Consider the following 19,324-nt stretch of genomic DNA (forward strand, 5'->3'; position numbering starts at 1 on the left):
AAGGTCCTTTCTGTAGAAACAATAACACTTAATTCACCTCTACACCCAGAGCCAGGATCGAGCACCTTCTGGGCTTTAAACAGAGCTGGTTTTACGCTGCAGCCAGGAACCTTTTCTATGCTGATTTAAGCTCTGGCCCATTATCAGAAACACTCCAGTTACATCAGCAGAAAGCCCAGGCTACTGAAGAACTCCTTGCAAGCTACAGGTATCCGCGCTCATCTCTCCTCACTACCACCAGCCCAAGCTCCATTTGTGTTGGTTCTGTCCCAGCTGCTGTGCCCTGGAATCCCAAACACAGGGAACACAAAATAGCAGCAGGACTTGCCTGCAGGTTGCTTGGGTCTTTGTAATTTTCATCAGATGCTATCTGCAGCTTCTCCTGGATCCATTTTTCCAGCTCATCTGCATCACGCTGGAAGAACTGGAAGCGATAAGAGTCCTCAAGCTTCTGGCGTCGCAGAGAGGACAGCTCCTTGAACCTGTGGTAACGGTCCAGAACCTGCTGACGCCTCTCCTGGATGTCTTCTGCTGTTTCCAGCACCTTTACACCACTGGGATCCATTTTCTGAAAGCCAAGAAAACCACCATGTTGTTTGTGCTGTAAAACAATGGCAGGGCAGGAGCAGATCCTGGATTCCTAAACTGTCATGCAGCTCCCTTACAGCCTTGCTCTGGGGGCAGCTCTGGATGGAAAATGTAAATATTCTATGGATAAATAAATTAAAGCACACTGGTAGAAACAGGTAACAGGAAAGGAATATTTCCAAAGACATTTCACACCTACTCCTTTTGGAAAAATACAGCTGCAGCCATATAAAGGCCATGACACCTCCAACAGGGGCAAGCAAGTGTCCAGCAGCAGCATTAGCAGTGTTTCTGTGCACACAAATCCACCTGGGTACGGTAACAGAAAACCTTTCTAGTACCACAGAGCACATCTGGAAACATTTTGTTTAAAACACTCAACGCAGATAACTGAAGTTGCTGCTCTTCAAACAGCAGCCAACAGGCCCCCATAGCTCTGCACATCATTCATGCCCACACCTGTGTCACAGCTCTCTGCTCTCTCAGCTAAGGGAGGTAGAAGCAGCTCCTGCCACTCCCCACAAAGCCCTTCCCAAGCTGATGCAGAGCTCACAGCACTGCACAGCCCTGACCTTGGGAGGAGTCAGGCTTTCCACAGAACCAGAGATTCCGCAGGAGCTCTTCCCCTGGAGCAACTTGTGCAGCACTTCACACCCCCAAATCTCTTCTCGTCCCCACAGAACGAAGAACTGCTGCTGCTCTGCTCACCTCCTTTCTGTTCAAATCAGGATGACCTCCAATTCTCAGTTCCTGAACTTCCAGACAGCAATCAGATCCGCAGTGAGCCCATGGCCATGCGAGCAGAACTACAGCACAGTCACACAGTAGTGCCAGCACTGCCACCAAGGCTGGAACACTAGCCCACCCACTGGACAACAGCAGATCCAGCAGCTGCTGCAACCAACACCTCATGCTTGAACAGTTATGCACTTTGTGATTTGAGGTAGGCAGAGTTTACACCTGTATCTCACTTTGTGCTGCTGTCACAACCCTCTCAGCACCAAGATAAAAGCTCTGTTCACCGATCCCCCCCAGGGTGGGCAGGAGCCCAGCCTATGGCTGCATGCCAGGCAGGGGCAATGCCTTCAGAGCCCTGGCTGGATGCTAATGGTTGTTAGCCATCAGTCAGCTGCATGCTTCCATCAGACTTGTATCCTGCATGGCTGTTGGGCGAACTCCACAGGTTGGAAAGCCATCGGCACAGCCCTGTGCACTGTTTGGTTTCCAAGCACCTGCAAAGGGACCATCTGAGAGTAAGGGAACACGTGGGGGCAAATTCCCACATTCCATAGCTCTCTCCCAGCAGCCTCGCCCTGCCAGAGGGCTGTGGCACCAGCAGCAGGCACTGCTCTCTGAACTCAGCCCCAGCTGCACTGCAGCAGCTTAAGGAAGGAAGGAAAATTCAGCTTTGGTTTTTCACCCAGGCCGAGGCACTTCACTCACCATTGCCAGAGGAGGGCAAGCCCAAGACCCAAGCTCTGTGCAGGCTGCAGGATATAAATGCAGTGCAAGCTTCACAAAGGCCCCACTCAATCAGCAGAGTATTAAAAGATCAAAGCCCTGAGTGTTACTGAGTGGGCACTGAGCTGCATTCCCAAGAACGTTTATCCAAGACCTGTTTCAAACAGCCTTTTACCTCCAGGAGAGAAAAAAACTGCTAGAAACTTCCCTTCCTGTGCTGTTACACCGTGTTTGGATTCCAAACCCACTTCTTTCAAACTGCATTGTGCTGAGGGATCACAAGGTGGGAGATGGTGCAAAGGCACTGCAGGGCTGCAGCTCCCTGTGTGCTCTGGTTGGGGCCATCAGCAGCAGAAGACAAAGCCCTTGGAAAGCCTCTGGACACTGCACAGTGCTGACAGCTTTCAGTACCAGAAATGACCTCCACAGTCAAAGAAGTTTTAAATAGTTCCACGGTTTTTTAAGTATTTAATTAATGTAACTCTTTAAATTACCATTTGCGTTTATTTTTACCCTTTGAAAAACCAAACAGAAGACCTCCTTGAGACTCAGCCTGGTGGCAGCTCTGCCTCACCGCAGCCTGGCTCATCCCTCTGCTGGAACTGGTGAAGAGAAAGGCTCCTTTGATATGTACAGTGAGTGGGGCCAGTCCATTGTAACAGAAGTGCTTTGGTCCAGCAGTAATAGACTGTTCTTTCCTGCAGCAGAGCAGCTGATGTCAGCACGTCTGTGCCCAGCCGGTAGGCACCAGGAGCGTGGGGCCAGGCAGCGGTGGATGCTGTGGATGCTGCAGGACCCCTGGCACCTTCATGCCCCAGCTGCCCTTGGACACAAAGCAGCTCTCCCAGAGCTCGCTAACCTTTCCTACCTCAGCCACAGTGTGAAGGCAGCCAGGACACTCTCTGCACCCCGACAAGCAGCAGTGCTTTACGTCTGCAAACCAGCTGCTGCTGGCTGCCAGCAGCTGCCCAGCCCAGCCCCAGATAAGCAGCCTTGTCCCTGGCCTGGGCACCCAGACAAGCAGCTGCGTCCCTGGCCCAGGCACCCAGACAACGTCCCTGTGGCACTGTGGGCCCTGCCCTCCCAGCACCGCCTGCGCTGCCCGATAAGGGCAGGCAGAGGGAACCTTCCAGAAACCTGCCAGCTCCTGCCCACAGCCTTGGCCTCCCACACAGCCAAGGCAGGGGCAGAGCCAAGGTGTCCCCAGGCCAATGGGGCCTCGATGTGATGAAGGTGTTTGTCACTGCAGCTCCATGCTGTGAGGCTAACTTCAGAAAGTCACTCGTCAGCTTCTATCTCTCTAACAAACCATGAGTGGTGGCTGTTGGTTTGTTTAAAAAAGCCGGAGAAAAGTCAATTTAAGACCAAACAACCCCACCCAAAGCAAACCCATTACTCTCCTCCTTCCATCTCTAACAATTAGCCCTCCCCATACACATAACTTACAGAAGGGGTTGGACAAAGGATCCCTGGGGTTCCTTCCAACCTGGCATTCTGTGGTCTGCTGGAATTTGCCTGGGAGCAGCCAGCTGCAGGTGTCCACAGACACAGCAGTGACAGAGGTGGGGTCAACAGCATCACTCATGTGGGGTACAATGGAGCTGCAGCAGTGCTGCCAGGCAGGCACACCTTACCAAAACACCTTCTCAGCAGCTGAGAAGCTCTGATGCAGAACACATCCAACTGTTCTTATAAATGGCACTTAAAGAATTCAACTCATTTGCCTGCAACAGCAGCCAGCTGTCAGTGCACAAAGATCCCTGGCTAAGGATGCGGTAAGAAGATGACTTGAGGGCAAGCCCTGGCCTGCATCCCATGCACTTAGCAGATGTGACCCTAGCAGCAGCCTGCAACACCAGCTCCTCTCCCTCTCCAGACACCCTCCCAAGTGCACGCACAGGAGCAGCCTGATGCATTTTGCTGCATTCATCAGCATCATATCCTCAGGCTTGTCAAAAGAACATGTACCTGATGTTGGCTCTTCCCTCCTGCCTGCCTCTCGGGGACCAGGGATGGATTGCTAATCTTTCTTCTTTAAGAAGAGTAATTTGAATTCTAATATTGGATGTGAAAATAACATTCAAAAGGAAAGGATGGAGGAAGAAATGAGATACATTCTTCCCATCTTTCATTTCTCCCATTTCCAGCTTCCTCACAGCACTGTGGAGGAAGGAAGCCATCACGTACATCTGGAACACAAACCCAACAGGACTGCCTGGTTTAGCACTGCGTCAGCAGGTCCCAGTGCTGCAAGGAGATAAAAGAGTTCTCTAGAAAGCGTGAGCAGCTCTGTGTCCTGCTCCTGCTGAGGGAAGGGCGTGAGCATATTGTGTTACACAGCAGTAACTGCAGAGGTCAGATCACAAATCCTGTTCTAGCGATTTTAAACCCAAACCTGCCTGGTCTTTTGGTTTATTGAGAGTTTAGATCAACAAAACAAAGCAATGCTAAGGGTGCACTACATGCAGCTGAACCTGCATCCAAACATTCCTGGTCAGGGAAGGTCACCCACAGCCCCAAATCTCTGCAAGCTGAAGCCAGAATAACAACTCAAGTGCTGCAGTATCAAACCCAAGACGTGCTGAAGTTTCTGCTCAGTGCTGCAGACTCGTAAAGACTAAGCACAGCCCAGAGACTGAAACAGGCATTACAGGGACATACGAAACTGAAGCATTAAAAGAAAAAAGAAATGCAAATTATGCTTGAACTAATGCAGGTGGCAAAGATGTGGCTGAGGCTGATGGGAGGCTCTGTGCACAGCTCCAGCTATGCAGTTCTGAAATAAAGACACTTAAAGACCTGCTCAGTTTTAAGAATTTAGCAGTAAAATCTGGATACTACTGTTCAAATAGGAGCAGCTGAAGTGCCTATCTGAATTTGGTGCGTTTATATACAAGGTGGTTTTGGGCTTTGTTTTTTATCAGCACAGAGCTTTGATAAAACTATGCAGGGCTGGTAAGGACTGCACTCTGCTGAGGCTCCTGAGAAAGCAAATTACCTTTGACTGCATTGCAGAAATGCGGAGATCCAGGTGTCAGATCCAGATAACCTCAGCATTTTCCTCTCGCCTTTGTTATCTCTTGCTTTTACTCTGATTGCAGTATAAACATTTACATCACTATAGTTTCCACATAAACCCCATAGCTTGTTTCACCCAGCTCGGCCTCTTACACACACCCCATTTCCTTTGCCACCACTGAAGGGCAAACACCTCGGATGCAGGAGCAGTCACACCACACACAAGGATTATCCATTTGTTATCAGGAACCAAAGCCCTGCCAATGCAGAATGTTCTGTGTAAATCTTACCACAGGTGATTTTCAGATGCTGCAAGTAAAAATACACTGCTCAAGCACTCTTTAAAGCAAAAATCTCCTTGAAAACGAATGCATATCAAAACCCAATCATGCTGAGCTATAGCTACAAAATGTTCACACCGTGCATCACAGATAGCAACCAGGAAATCCAAAGTATTACAGGAAAGGCAGAGCAGACTCAGCACTGAGGTACAGACAAGGCAGCTGCCACGAAGAGCAAACTCCTGTGGAAGAGGCTTTTTGTTACAGAGAGGTCACTGCAAGCAGGGCAGGCACCCACAGCAAGGACACTGCATGCAGCACAGAGAGATACCTGGACTTTGACTTTACGAAACGATGACAACATGATGGAGGAATGCAGAACCTGCAAGGGAGGGGAAGCCAAGATAACAGCTAAAGACTGGTGTAAGGACAAGGCTTCAGCACTGCTTTTTTCCCCCAACATGTTCTGTCACAGTACGTTTCATACTTCTCTTTTGGTTTCGTGCCACACACAACAATCTGCTGTTATTGTCACAGGGGCTGTGCAAGCACAGACCTCATGATACCAAAGAAGGTGCAATTATTAACAGAAAAACCCAATTAATTAATTGGCTATGTACTAACCTTGCCAGCTAAGCAAAAACCAGGTTGAAACAGAAAGTAACTTATCTGGCCTTGGCAAATGGGGTTTCTTGCTGCAGCACAATCAAGTGTGGTGGCTTAAAGTTACTAAGAAGGTTTTGAATGTGAACACCTACAAAGACGTCTGCTTCCAGCTACCACAGCAGAAGAATGAACAAGCAGCAGCTGTGTCAGGCTTGTTTTGAGGTGGCTCATCCTGTGTCCAACCCAATGAATTCTCACCTGAAAATGGCCTTGCCTCCCCTAAGCCTACATCTGCCCCAGCATGCTGCAATCCTCAAAGGGTTCCCAGACAGTGCCATGCCTCTGTGCCAGATGAAGCTGGTGCATATCTCTGGCGGCTTCTGCATGGCTCACTGTCTCAGCTGCAGTGGTCAGGGGTTGTCACTCCACTCCATCACAGCTATGGGAGCACAGTGCTGGGCTACGCTTGGCAACCTCTACCCACCGCATCTGCAGTCTGCTCCACCCCATCCTTCTGCTGCCTGTGTTCCAGGGACCATGGAAAAACAAACTCCCACACTTTGACTAACATGCAGTGGAGAAAAGGGAAGAGGAGTTTCTATATGGTTCAGTACAGGGGAAGCAATTAATTGTCCCCAAACCCCAATGTATTTATGACTAAAACAATTACAAACACGTTAATACATCAAGGAGACAAAACCAAGGGAGTAAAGATACTAAGTTATTAGCATTATGCTATTAAGGTTAGTTACAAATGCAATGGTAAAGAATAGGAATTTCGCACCCAGAGGTGCCACCCTGTCTCCACAGATTTAAGGCTTCTCCTACCTTCCCACTGTGCAGGAGAAAAATGAGTGAGAAAGGGTAAAACACTAATCTTTGACATTCAAGAGCTTTTACAGTCTTGCTATCTTTTTTTTTTTGTTACTAAAAAAAAAAAACCCCAAACACCACAAATACAGTTGCTAACTTCATCAGCTACAGATCTCACAGAAACATAACATCTAACCCTGATTGCCAAATACAATTTCCATTTCAGTCCGAGAGGATTTCAACAGGAACGGAAATAAATCACTTCTCACAAACAGCAGGACCTGCTGCCTTGGTACAAGCATTTTGCCTTCCTCCAGTCACAGCTCCTGCATACAATGCAGCAGAAACCACCCCAACATTCAGCCATTCGTCCGTTATTTTTGCTGCACAATTCATGAGTAAGGGCGAATGAAGAGTTCGTGGAAGAGCTCACTGTACTGCAATGCATGAAATCAGTGGGATCTAAAATTTGTTTTGAACAAATCTGAATTCCCCAACCAAGGCATTTCAGTGAATGCAGTCATTAGAATCTTCTGGCACTCTGCTGAGAACAGAATGCCAAAAGGAAATGGATTATGTTTTTTCCAGAAATATACAGACCTCTTTCAGGCAGAGTGGGGCTTTTTGGTTGCTTCCCCCACCCAACACGTTCCCTTCTCCAGACAACTGCTTCGCAGAACCTGTTTAAATATGCATGAGCGGCTGCTCGGGAGGCACGTACATTTAGCTGGAATGAGCAGCTGGTCTTTGACAAAACAGTTACCAAAAATCCAGAACAGCCAACATGGACCTGCTGAGAAAAGCATAGAGGCAACTGCTTATGCTTTTCCTTAAATACCAGGGCAAACAAGCACTCTCCTGCCACATATTTATGATGTAGCAATACAGATTTACATGACTGCAACTAGATAAGGTGTGTACGGGGAAGTAGCTGGGAAGAACGTCCCTGCCATGGCTTGATGTTAAATGTTTTTAAAGGCTTTAATGGAGGCGGGGGGGGGGGGGGGGGGGGGGGGGGAAGAAATCCTGATCCTTTCATGAAGAAAACTGTGGTGCTTGACCTATATACCCAACTGACACATAAATGAAGGGGACACAGATCGGGGGGGATTTCTTTTCCATGCCCTCCTGCTCGGCCGGACAACTCTGCTGTCCATGCCATTGCCGTGCTCGTCGTTTCCGACACCCCGAGGAGAGGCTTCTGCACCCGCCGCTGAACACCCAGCCCTCCGACAGCTCCTTTCCTTCTCTCCCTCACACCCTTTGGCAGCATCTCTTGACCTTGGCCAGGGCTGGGCTGCCGAAGGAAGCCATTGCTGTGCACGAACTCCCCTCCGCCGGCTCGCCTCAGCGCCGGGCTCCCCGCGCCCCCGCCCCAGGATCTCTACTCGGGAGGAGGCAGGGCTGCACCGCAGCCTTCACCGGACAGGGGCGAGGGGAAGGGCGGGCCGAGGGGAAGGGCGGACCGGGGAGTGGGGGGGCCCTCTCGCTCTGCCCGCAGCTCCAGAGAGCTGCTCTCCGCCTGTTTTCCCCTCTCCAGGGCGCAGAATGGAATTCCTGCCGCGGGCCGAGACTGCCCAGGGCGGATCCCGCCGCACCTCACCGCCTGTTCTTCATCCGCGGCTGCTCCCCCTCCCCCCCAAGGACCACGAAGACACCCCAGGAGCCCCTGAGGCCCGGCTCTGCGACCGCCCGCGGTAAGAAACCCCACAGGAGCACCGGCAGCCACCGCGGAAGGTGAGAGCGAGCAGCAGCCTCAGCCCTCCCCACGGCCGAGGGGACCGCGCTCCCCCGCACCTGTCTCGGCAGCGGCAGGACGCGGGGGGCTCCTCTGTACCCAAGCGGGGACGGACAAAGGCGAGCGCGGCGCCTCACCGGGTCGGTGCGCAGCTCCCTCTCGCCGACTCCGCACCCTCCGCCACGGCCACCAAGCGCCGCCTGCACCCGCATTTTATAGAGCAGCCGGAGATGACGTCAGCGCCGCAGAACAGGCTCCCGTTTGGCGGAAACAACCGAAAGGCTTCGGAGAGAATCGGAAACAGGGGACGGGGCGGAGAAAGGCTTCACGTAGCCGAGCTCCACTGGCGAACTGTGGAAAGTGCCGGAGCGAGCCGAGCGATTCCGCAAAATGCCGAGCGACTGCGGAAGGAGCCGAGAGACGAAGCGGGGTGGTGCACGGGCACCTCGCGTTTGTTCCCCTCAGCAGTGGCTGGGGTCGTGCCTTTGGCCCTTCAGTGGGCAGCCCCAGACACGAAAGAAGCCCCGCCAACTGCCATGGGGAGTCGGTTATGGCATCCATGTAGCATGGCGGCTGCTGGTTCCAGGCCCCTGCTCCTCACGCCAGGGTGGGTCTGGGCTCCGGAGGGCCCGAGCTGCAGAACCAGGTTTTAGCGCTTCCCTCAGCCGCCAGGCTCCCAGCAGCAGCCTGGGCAGCTGCACGTTATTGATCCTTTCCAAAACAGGCCCTTGGGTGCAGGAGGCTGCGGTGGCACAGGCACGAAACAGTCTGGCAAGGCAGGAGATCAAATGGCTGCAACGGTTGTCAAGAGCAGCCTGTCTGCGAAGAGCTGATGCACAAATTCTAAAGCAAACGAGCTTTTAGCATAAACTGGATGTTTAAAATAGGCACAGCAAAGTTCTACGGTACTGTCTAATTTTAGTTTGTTTTAAAAAAGAGGCCTGTTAAGGCAGCAGGAACTTGATGGGCTCAAAGTGGTGAATGGGTTTGAGCGATTTTTGAGTTAACAGCCTTCATCAAAGTACTTAAATGGGAAAAGCAGACTGCAGTGACAGTGCACTGCAACCCTGGAGGCTGCCTGGAGCTGTGGTCCCTAGCAACAGCAACTTCAATGCATTTCATCCAACGTGCACAGGAGCTGCCCTCCTTTGTCACCTTTGACAGAAACCTTCAGATGAAAGAACCATGAATGCTCGCATAGGGACATTCTTTGCACTGCCTCTTCTTCACACCAAACGTTGGCCAACGTTCCAAACTGCTGAGTGACAAAATACAGGCCAGCAGCATATGGGTGTTGCAAGCACTGACTGCAGCCTTAAACTACATCTGAAAATAAATACATTTATTATGGCTCTTTTGAAATGCACTCATTTTTCAATTAGAAATTCTTATTGTTTTCGTTTTCTGTCTTAGCAGGGCAGAGAAAGATGTTTGTTATTCAGAGAAAGAGGTGGTTCTGTTCTCCCCCCATGCAAATGTCAGAAAGCCCCTAGCCCCTGTCAGCAGAAGCTGTTGTGCCACTTCTGCACAGTTTCAAATCCCCCTTGCCTGAGTCTCCAGCACAACTGCAGATAAGACACCATTAAAACCTCTCCCCCCAGGCTAAACAACCTGAGCATGAACTCCATCCCCACACTAATCAAAGCTGTCTATTGCTTCAGAGCTGTCTGGCAAGATAGTGGAAGGGGACTGGCAGCACCCCAGAACCACCACCACTAACACCTGGCTAAAGAATTAGTTTACAAAATGTGTACACCAAGTATGAATTTCTTTGCCAGTCAGTTTTAAAAGCCAAGGTTTCAGGGTTTAAAGGCCTGAGTCCCAAGGTCCAGGTTACAGCTTTTCTCAGAAATCTCAAGAACTATATAAAAATCAAATCCAGAATCTCACATGGCCTCAAGCTCCGCTCTCTGTAGCTTCAAATTGCGGTGCCTCCAGGAACGGTGCAAAACAGTCTGCTAATACTAATCTGAACTGGCAACAGGAGCTGCAAAAATAACACATTGCCTGCTACAACTCAGAAGCTAATTTTCTCAGATGCTACCAAAATAGTTCAAGGACAGCACACCATCAGTGAGGGACAGCACACCATCAGTGAGGCCAATCTCCCACACTATCCCTCCCCTGGATTCACCCAGGAGATGGAACTATCTTGACCATCCTTCTTCCACAGAAAAAAAACCAAACTGCATCAGCTTCAAATTAAAAAGAAAAATTAAATTTTAATGTAAACAAGTTTCTAGAGTGAACTATTCTGAGGATAATCCACCCTTGGTACAAAAGTGTTACAGCATTGTAAGGAAGGGATCCATTCACATCACAAGAATCTCATAAAATGCACCTGAGGTCACCCCAGCACAGCCATTTCCCCTAAAATGATGGCAAATATCAGCCAAGTGCTAGGATGAATGCACCAGGCTGGCACTTTCTACTTTTATTGTTTTTTTAATAAGAAAATGGACTGTTGGCTTCCACCCCTCTGGCAGGTAACGGACACAGAATTCCTGTAGCTTCAGCAGCTCTGCTCTGCCCTCACGGTTCCTATTTTCCATGCAAACCTTTTCCAAGAGCAAGTCTTAAATCCAGAGTGCTGCCTCATGGAGCCAAGTCCCACTCAACATGTGAACACTGCTAAGCCAACAGGCTTCACCAGGCCCACTGCAATTCTAAGATGCTGAGGCAGACAGGATGGAAGCACATCAGCAGGACAGAATCACAAGAGAGAGATGCAGCAAATACACAAAAAAAAAACCACCTTCTGAGAGTGACTCTCTGTTAAGACTTCACAGAGCTCTGAGGTATTTACATTTCTGTGAACTGCACAGGGCAGATTTTCATCTCTGAAGCCCAGAGGTGACCAGGATGCTGTATTTGAAACACCCTCCACATATGAAAACATATGAAGGAAAAGTCTCCAATTTCCCATTATTTACTATATAAAAACTTATAAAAACCCAAAGGAAATTAAAACTTGCATTTGACTGCAATGAAATGAGCAGGAGCTCATCCTGCTCAGCAGAAATCTGATTTATCAAGGAGATGGGGGTGTGATCTCCCCATGCCTCTGTTCTGCCTTTGAAGAGGAAGCCAGGTCTGAAGGCAGTGACATCCGAGGGAAGGCAAAACCCAGCTAAGATTTCCAGAAGGCTGGCTGCAGGGTGCCCGTGGGCAGGCAGATTTTCTTCTCCTGTATACATTTCTAGAGGAGAGAGCAAGACAAAGAACAAAGAGAAGGGAACTTTCATTTGCCATCTCTTGTGAGGAGTTCTGCTGGCTCTTACTGCACACAGTCAAAGCATTGCTAATAAAATGTACAAACATTCAATCTGAGCTGCAGTCAAAACTCTGAAGCTATTGTACTGTGATACCACAAGTCAACATTTCCAAATCAGTTTAAATCAAGTCCTTGGCAGCTTTGCAAGCTTTCTTAAGAAGAAAATTTGCAGAACAGTGCTGCAGAGTGCAGATCACTGCCTCAACTGTCTGATCAGGACAACACATAACAAGCAAACCACTGATGAAAAATAGCTGTTACAGAAATGACTCAGCAGAATCCTCCTCACCCTGTACAGCTCTCACTAAAGTTCCTTTATAGTCAAAGGACTCCTGTGAGAAAAAGGAGAGGTGAGGGAAGAAAGAAGGCAGCTGTTTGACATTGTAACACCCATTAAGGCAACGCAGGAACTGAGAAGTTACCACAGATGGGTCACCCCATGTCAGGGACAGACCTGGGCCCTCAGGAAGCAAGCAGCACCAACCTCATCAGCAACATGATGCCTATGTGACAGGAAGGGAAAAAAGCCCAAACCAAACCACCGCTTTACCTGCACAAACTGCTTCAGACGCATCAAGGAGCCCATCTGCCCAGAGCTGGTGATAGCCTCAATCCTGCAGATACAGCAGAGGGTTCAAAATGTGATCAGGAAGCTGGGCGTGATTTAGAAGCAGGTAGGGCATAAGTGGCAGCAATGGGGCAAGATGGACATCCCCCCCGCCCCAAAGCAAACCAAAGTACAGAGGCTCCACATTGCTAAGGAGTCATACCTTGGGACATACTCTTCTTGGAGCAGCAACATAATCTTCCAGAACTGCACCTGGTACTGCCTCATGAGGGCATTGCCACACACCTGCAGGAGAGAGACCCAGAGGCCAGGCTGCAGACCTGAGTCTTCCAACAACAGCCACTTGGTATTTCACCCAGACATCCAACTGTGCCCACACCTACAGCAGAACCCTCTCCACCCCATTACTGCCACCACAATCACCCTTTCTCCTTGATTCTCTGGTGGGCACTAATGCCAACCTTTGGTTATTTTTCCTCTCACTCCAGGTTTCCCTCCAGAAACAGCAGTCTTCCTCAAGAGCATTTCTAGGGCACACTGCAATCCTTTTCCCATCTGGATTACTGCAGTGTGGATTTACCATGGCAACCCCCTCCCTGCTGTAGGAACTGGCTCAGCTGCAGAGACCACAGCACCTCACTGCACTGTGCCAACTGCACCAAGACCTCACTCCTACAGGACCATGTGACTACTTTCAAAACATCAGGAATCCTAAATGGAGCCAAATACAAGAACAAAAGGTGCACATATAAAACGTCACCAGTCCAGATTTCCTTCACCCTGAATAACCCTTGTGGCTCACCTCCAGGAAGTCAAAGAGGAGTGTGGCTGTCACGTCTGCCAGGGGCTCCATGTTCAACATCTGTGCGAGCCAGCGCCAGCCATAGCTCAGCCCATGGGGATGTGTCTAGAAAGCAACAAAAAGCTGCCCACAGCTTGTTTCACAGCTTGCCAGAGGCTGTTCCCAAGACAGGCACTTTTCTGGTTTGCTTCCCTCATTAGGAAGATATTTTACAATGGCCCAACACAAAACCTGAGCATCACAAAGGAACACCACAAACTTGCTCCTTGCACTGCTGCTGAAGAGTATGAGCATCGCCCTTCCCATCTGTGCTGAGCTGGTCTATGTTCAGCACACTGCAAGTTTACAAGCACAGACTCCTGGGACAGAAGCAAGGCGGCAGCTGTCAGGCCATGCACACATACCCCTTGCTGGTCTCTGTAAGGCCACTGCAGCTGGATCAGAGCGGCGTAAAGGCGAATCATGCCTGACATCCGCTTGAGGAAGTTATCCTGCTCCTCCACCATGGAATCCTTAACTTGGTACCCCAGCATCCTAAGCACGAGAAGACCTCCCAGCATCAGTGCAGCAGAACACATTCCCTGAGTCCCTGCGGTTCTGAGCTAAATTGCAGTCTAGTGCCCACTGAATAGAGATACTCCAAATTATAGCAGGGTGACTGCCAAGGCTGAGCACTGCCTGCTGGGCCCTAACTGCCACTGCTTTACCTCATGTCAAATCTGTGCTGGGCATTTCACATTGCATCAAGCTTATGGGTATTAACTGTTCTCTGAGAAAGATGAGGAAGAAGCAAAAGAGCACTTCCAAAGCTGAAGGATACAGCATCCCCCAGGGAAAGAGGGTCAGGGCAGCTGCATGCTTGTGAGTGAATCCCCAGCATATCACAGTGTCTCTGTAACTAAAGATGGGGAGAAGTGGAGTCCACTCAGGAGGCTGCAGCCTTCAGCTTTGCACAGCTAGTGCTCAGGAAATCCAGCAACAAATTTACCTTTGATACTCTTCCATAGAAGTGCCTTCTTTCAATGCAGGGTAAAATGGCACAGAATAGGGGCATTTTTTGTGCAGATGAGCTAAAAAGAGGTCTCCAACCCGGGGGTGTATTTCCCAGATTCCTGATGCCACCACAGCAATGGGGAAAGCTGCATCATGGTGAGAAGCTACTTCTTCTTCTCCTTGACGCTGGTGCAGGGAGAGAGAAACCAACTCACTGCTTTTGAATCCCTAAGCACTTCTTCCTCTAATCATCCTGAACATGCAAGCTAAGCAGCTGGTGATTTTGCTCTTAGCAGCTGCAGACAGAGCAGTGTGCAGCAGAACCCCCAGAGCAGACTCCCTCTGCCACCCCAAGAAGAACTTCTCCTCACCACGAATTTCTCCGCAAGCTTGTAAAAAACAAAATCCAGAGCCTGAGGATGCTGAGTCACGGACACAGCTCGGCCTCCACTCTGCACAGACCTCCCAGAGAGCAGGTTGTTGATCTTGTCAAAGATCTCTCTCAGCTTAGAGCCTGCGAGTATGTAAGGAAAGCATGGAGACAGATTAGGAAACAGCAGACAAACCTTCAGCAGGCCCAGACCTGAAGGGTAAGGCATCTGGGCCTGCATGTCTGATACACCTGAGAGAAGAAACGAAAAACGGCAAAGCAGGATGCCTCTGAGGGAAGCAGAAAACATCAGAACATAACAGTGTGCTGTAAAGGCTTGGGCTGTATGGATCCCAGCTTCCTGCTGTAAGAAGAAATAACCAAACATGAGATGGCCTCTGTCCCACTAAAATCTGCACAGCAAAGACATTTCACCTGGGACGGGGGCTCTTGGTGCTTTCCTGACCTGATATTCTGGATATCTGGCTCACAGGGATCGTGGCTGCTTTCTGCAGGTCTGCCTTTATCTTCTTCAACTGCAGAACAAACACACACAGCACTTTACTTGTCTCTAAAGGTTTTTAAACTGCTGTGGTAATTTGGATGAGCACACTGTTACCAGAGGCTGCTCAGTTAGAATCTGTAGTTGTTTTTTAATGAAAGCTGTCCAGTTTCCCCTGGCAATGAAGCCAAACCCCTCCAGCACCATCACTCATTTGTTCATACCTCATTGTTTCCCTCGCAGTTGCTGAGTCCACTGAAAGAAGCAACACACTGCTCAGCAGCATCTTGAAGCTGCTGGTACCACTGCATGGTGCTTTCATCTGCCTTAACTTGGAGTCCTGATGTTTAAAAGAAAATACCAGAAGGCTAGAAAAGATCCCAAACCTCTACAAAATCTTAAAAAAATAAAAAATAAAAAAGCAAGGAAGTGACAGCTGCAGGAGTGCTGCTTTCCTAGAACCTAGTTTAGAAAGCTACATTTCTAAATTAACTGCAAGTTTGGGAGCTATGCAGGAGTCCTCAGCAGCCTCTCTGTGAAGGACATCCAGACTTCACTGCCTCTCCAGCAGCCTGCCCCTGCGTGCTTTGTCACACTGTGCATGGCCCATCTGCACTCACAAAGAGGCACAATGTCATCCTCTCATGTTCCAGTGCACAGTCTAGGAAGGGAATGTTTTGCTTCAGTTCAGAGTCCATTTTTGCTGCATCAGTTTCATTTCAAAGGTTTGCTGGCAGCAGTCCTGTCCCCCTGCTGCAGGTTGTGCTCAAAGGAAAGGCCAGGAAAAGGCCAGGCTGTCACAGCAGGGAGATGTCACAGCAGCATGGAGCTAACAGCAAGAGTGTGCAGGGAGGGAAAGGAAGGGAAAAAGCCCAACCAAAGCCAAACCAACCTTCCTTCTGCTGCTTCCCCCCAGCTTTCTGTGCAGGGGCAGGAGCCTGAGCCTTCATCTGCTCCTTTTTCAGCAACAATTTCTGCTTTTCTCTCTCTTCCTCCTCCTCCTCTCTCCTCCGCTTCTCGTCCACAGCTGCAGCAATCTCTTGCTGCATGCTGGAGATTAGCCCTCTCATCTCCTGCAGTGCTCGCTCCATGCTGGCCACATCTGCTTGAGAGGGGAACCCTCGCTGGCAAGAAACAGAGGAGGTCACACGGCATTCACCTTCCACTGCCTGCAGAGCCACAACAAGAGCAAGGAGCTTCTGAAGCATTGGCATTCAGACAATCTGGGAGCCAACCACACTCTTTATCCTCTTCAGGGCAAGCACCTTTTGCTCCTTCCTGTGCAGCATTGTCATAGCCCTGGTAAGTCCATGGCTGGCTCTCAGATCTTGGAAAGCAAACATGAACCACCCTTTATGACAAGGTTAAGGGAACCCCAAAGCAAAGTCTCAACAGCTTTCTCTGCAGAGAGCTGCCTGTGGCCAGCAGCAGCACCTGTCACAGTCTGGTCTTTTTCAACCTTTGGAACCCAACTTTAGACAGAGAAAAAAAAACTTAAAGAAACCGAGGTACTGCTAAAAGGCTTGGGTGTGCCAGATCCCAGCGTGTTCAGTGCTCAGCAGGCTCGTGAGCCGCTCTGCTTCCATGGCTGTCTCAAAGAGGGACTTCACAGCAGCTAGAGTTTGCACTATGTTAATGTTGACCTGCCACAGAAACCCTCATGCCTTTTGTAAGCCGTTTTCAAGAGAACAGATGAAGTACCATAGAAAATAATTCTTCTTTTCAATCACATGCTTTAGAGGGTGAGTATCTGAAAGTATTTCTGTGGCATCTTATTTAACAGCTTCATAACAGAGCTGCCTTTGAAGACAGCCAGGAACTGCAGGAGGCTTTACGGAGGGAAAACAAAACCAGGAGCAACTCCAGAGCCTTTACCTCGCTTGTGGTGCGGATGAGCCCTGACACCAGCCCACAGATCTGGTTGCCACGATTACTGTATGCAGAAAGATCAATTCTTGGCAAGTCTTTGTGCCTGTAATTGGGATCAATCTGCTGGTTCAGCTGCAGCACTTCCTCCTGGATGGAGTAAAGGCGCCGCAGCCTCTCCTGGCCCTCCTCCTTACGCAGCCGCTCCAGCTCCTCCTGCCGCTGCCTCTGCTGCTCTGCCTCCCGCAGCTTTAGGTTTAGCACCTGGGGAGGGAAAGACACAGGCACAAAGTAGTGGAATAGCTCCATCTTTAGAGGTCCTTCCTGGCCTGATGAGTTTAGCTGAGGTTTTTCTGTTCCTACAACACGTGTGCCTTTGCTGCACTTCCACAGCAATGCAGCAAGTGCCTAGGACAGCACCAGACAGCACATCCTGGCTCCAGGGCTGTCAAGCAAACACAAACCAACCAAGTGGCACTGCCAGCTCCCACTGAGCAGTCACAGACCAACAGGAAAGACAACTGCAAGTCCCAGACCTTTGCTCTGTGTTGGTGTTCTTCCTTCAGCTTCTCTTGCTGTCCCTGAGCCTCCTTCGAGCTACAAAACAGAGAGACAGAAAAATCATAGTCAGGATGTGCAGAAGAAAGAACACAAGCATGATACAGCAAGCTCCTTTTGCAATAAGCCGAGTTAAAGGAACTGTCAGAAATAGTCCCTTTTTGTAACTATTGAAAGCTCACCACCAGCCAGACCTGCTCTGCACAAGAAACAACAGCAGTCAGAGGCAAAGAAGCAGCAGGTGTGGCTGGCAAGCACAGCTGACTGGCACACTGCTGTCAGGCACCAGAACCTAGGCTCACTCTGGGCAAGTGCTGCAGACACCAGAGCTAATCTCACCTCTTCTCCAGCACTTCTTTCAAGTCTTGGAATTCCTGGTGCTGCTTTAGCTCCCTCAGCTCATCAAAGCGCTTTAGCTGTTCACTTGCCAGGTCATAGGCTGCCCTCACCATGTTTTCTTGCTGCTCCTGCCACTTCCTTAGCCTCTGCTGCAGGTTGCAGAAGTGCCAAAGCACCACAACGCAGCCACCACCAGGATTTGGACAGAAGAAAACACAAATGACATTGCAGAGAGTGGCACCAGGCTCTGCTTGGGGTTATCACTCTCTGAGGGTTAGGGTCACTATCCCACTCCTGCTACACCTGGCTCTCCTGTGGAGCACAGATACCCTCAAGGGGGTTTTGGTGGGTTTTGAGTTTGTGCTTACCTGTGCTTTTAACCTGTGTATCTCTTCATACATCCGAATGCAGCCTTCAACTTGTGTAAGTTTAGATGGCTTCACTGCTGCAGAGATTTCTTGATCCGCTTCCTGTGGGCTGAGATTTCTATCTCCCTGGGTGGTCAGCACAGATCAGAATCAGTGACTGAACCCAAGGGAGTTACTCACAGACCCTACTCCATGCCCTCATCCCTACACAGCTCCCTAGTTATGGTGGAAGAGAGTTTCCTTTTGGTTTGCTGTAAAACATTGTTCTATGAAGATCTTTCACAGACCAACTCCATCACCACTTGTTCATCCTACAGAAAGCTGAGATTTTTCTCCCATGAAATCAGCCCTTATCAGACACTTTATGGCAGCCAGGCAGCACATTTTGTCTCCTACTGCTCACACACACTCAGCTAATCAGACAGCTACCTTTGTTTCATTTAGCTCTGCAGATGAGAGTGGGGAAGAGTGGTTAGCAGAAGTGATATTCTCCAGTGGTGGTGACTGGTTTGTGAGGGGAATGGATTCTTCAGACACTGAACTTCTGGAAGGTTTGCTTTCTTGTGCTGACTGCTCAACCACTCTGTCTAGGACCAAGCCAGCATAAGAGGACAGCTCGAGAGGAGATATGCATCCTTCCAAAATATCCTAGAGAGAAAACAGTTTCTGTGAACGTGGAATACATCAAGAAAGCAAGGAAGCATTACCGAACTTGCACTGCAAACACCCGCACAGCTCAGTGCCTCATTTACCCTTTTCTTCAACTCTTTTCGACACTTTTCCAAGCTCCCGGCTTTCGCAGGACCACGATGCTTGAACCCTCTCCTCTAACAGTTCCCCCCCTCCCCCCAGACTCTGAACGCTTCAGTCAGTGTGAAAGGCCAGCAGAGCCTGGACTCAGGCTACTGGAAGGGGCCGAGTCACGGACTCCCCTCAGCCGCCCCCCAGGACGCCGTGCCGGAGCCGAGCCCTCACCTCCTCCCGGCGCCAATACTTCAGCTGCCCCTTGCTGGAGGCGCGCAGAGCCGCCAGGGTCTCCCAGCGCAGCCGCCGCGAGTCCATGGCGACAGATCCGGGTGCTGGCCACAACGGCGCCGCACTTCCGCTTCCGGCGCTGTGCCGCGACCGCTGCTGCCCCCTGGCGGCTGGGCGGGGCCACGCCCAACGCCCGACCGCGGT

General features: G+C 50.1%; 2 protein-coding genes across 14 annotated transcripts in view; both read right to left on the minus strand.

Moving 5' to 3' along the window:
- The window catches only part of SPTAN1 (spectrin alpha, non-erythrocytic 1), a 44,146-nt gene extending 35,453 nt beyond the window's left edge, over window positions 1-8,693 (minus strand). For 4 of the 13 annotated variants that reach the window (XM_054393569.1, XM_054393568.1, XM_054393567.1 and 1 more), the window contains exons 1-4: window positions 8,643-8,693; window positions 7,368-7,560; window positions 5,680-5,730; window positions 329-568 (exon numbers count right to left, since the gene is read on the minus strand). In XM_054393569.1, coding sequence (XP_054249544.1) covers window positions 329-568; window positions 5,680-5,712 — 273 coding nt within the window. In that variant the 5' untranslated portion in view covers window positions 5,713-5,730; window positions 7,368-7,560; window positions 8,643-8,693. The other 9 variants (XM_054393572.1, XM_054393563.1, XM_054393571.1 and 6 more) reach the window with 9 other exon arrangements.
- A 2,083-nt stretch (window positions 8,694-10,776) lies between these two features.
- Window positions 10,777-19,207, minus strand: GLE1 (GLE1 RNA export mediator). The gene is made up of 16 exons (XM_054393410.1): window positions 19,121-19,207; window positions 18,575-18,793; window positions 18,146-18,271; window positions 17,778-17,926; window positions 17,417-17,477; window positions 16,890-17,144; window positions 15,907-16,138; window positions 15,239-15,354; window positions 14,979-15,048; window positions 14,514-14,656; window positions 14,138-14,328; window positions 13,554-13,683; window positions 13,150-13,254; window positions 12,550-12,632; window positions 12,330-12,393; window positions 10,777-11,704 (listed from the first exon to the last, which is right to left on the minus strand). Exons 1-16 carry the CDS (start codon window positions 19,205-19,207, stop codon window positions 11,636-11,638), a joined length of 2,100 nt encoding a protein of 699 aa, XP_054249385.1. The 3' UTR covers window positions 10,777-11,635.
- Between the last annotated feature and the right edge of the window lie 117 nt (window positions 19,208-19,324).

This window comes from Indicator indicator, chromosome 28 (assembly GCF_027791375.1).
Source record: "Indicator indicator isolate 239-I01 chromosome 28, UM_Iind_1.1, whole genome shotgun sequence".
NCBI lineage: Eukaryota > Metazoa > Chordata > Aves > Piciformes > Indicatoridae > Indicator > Indicator indicator.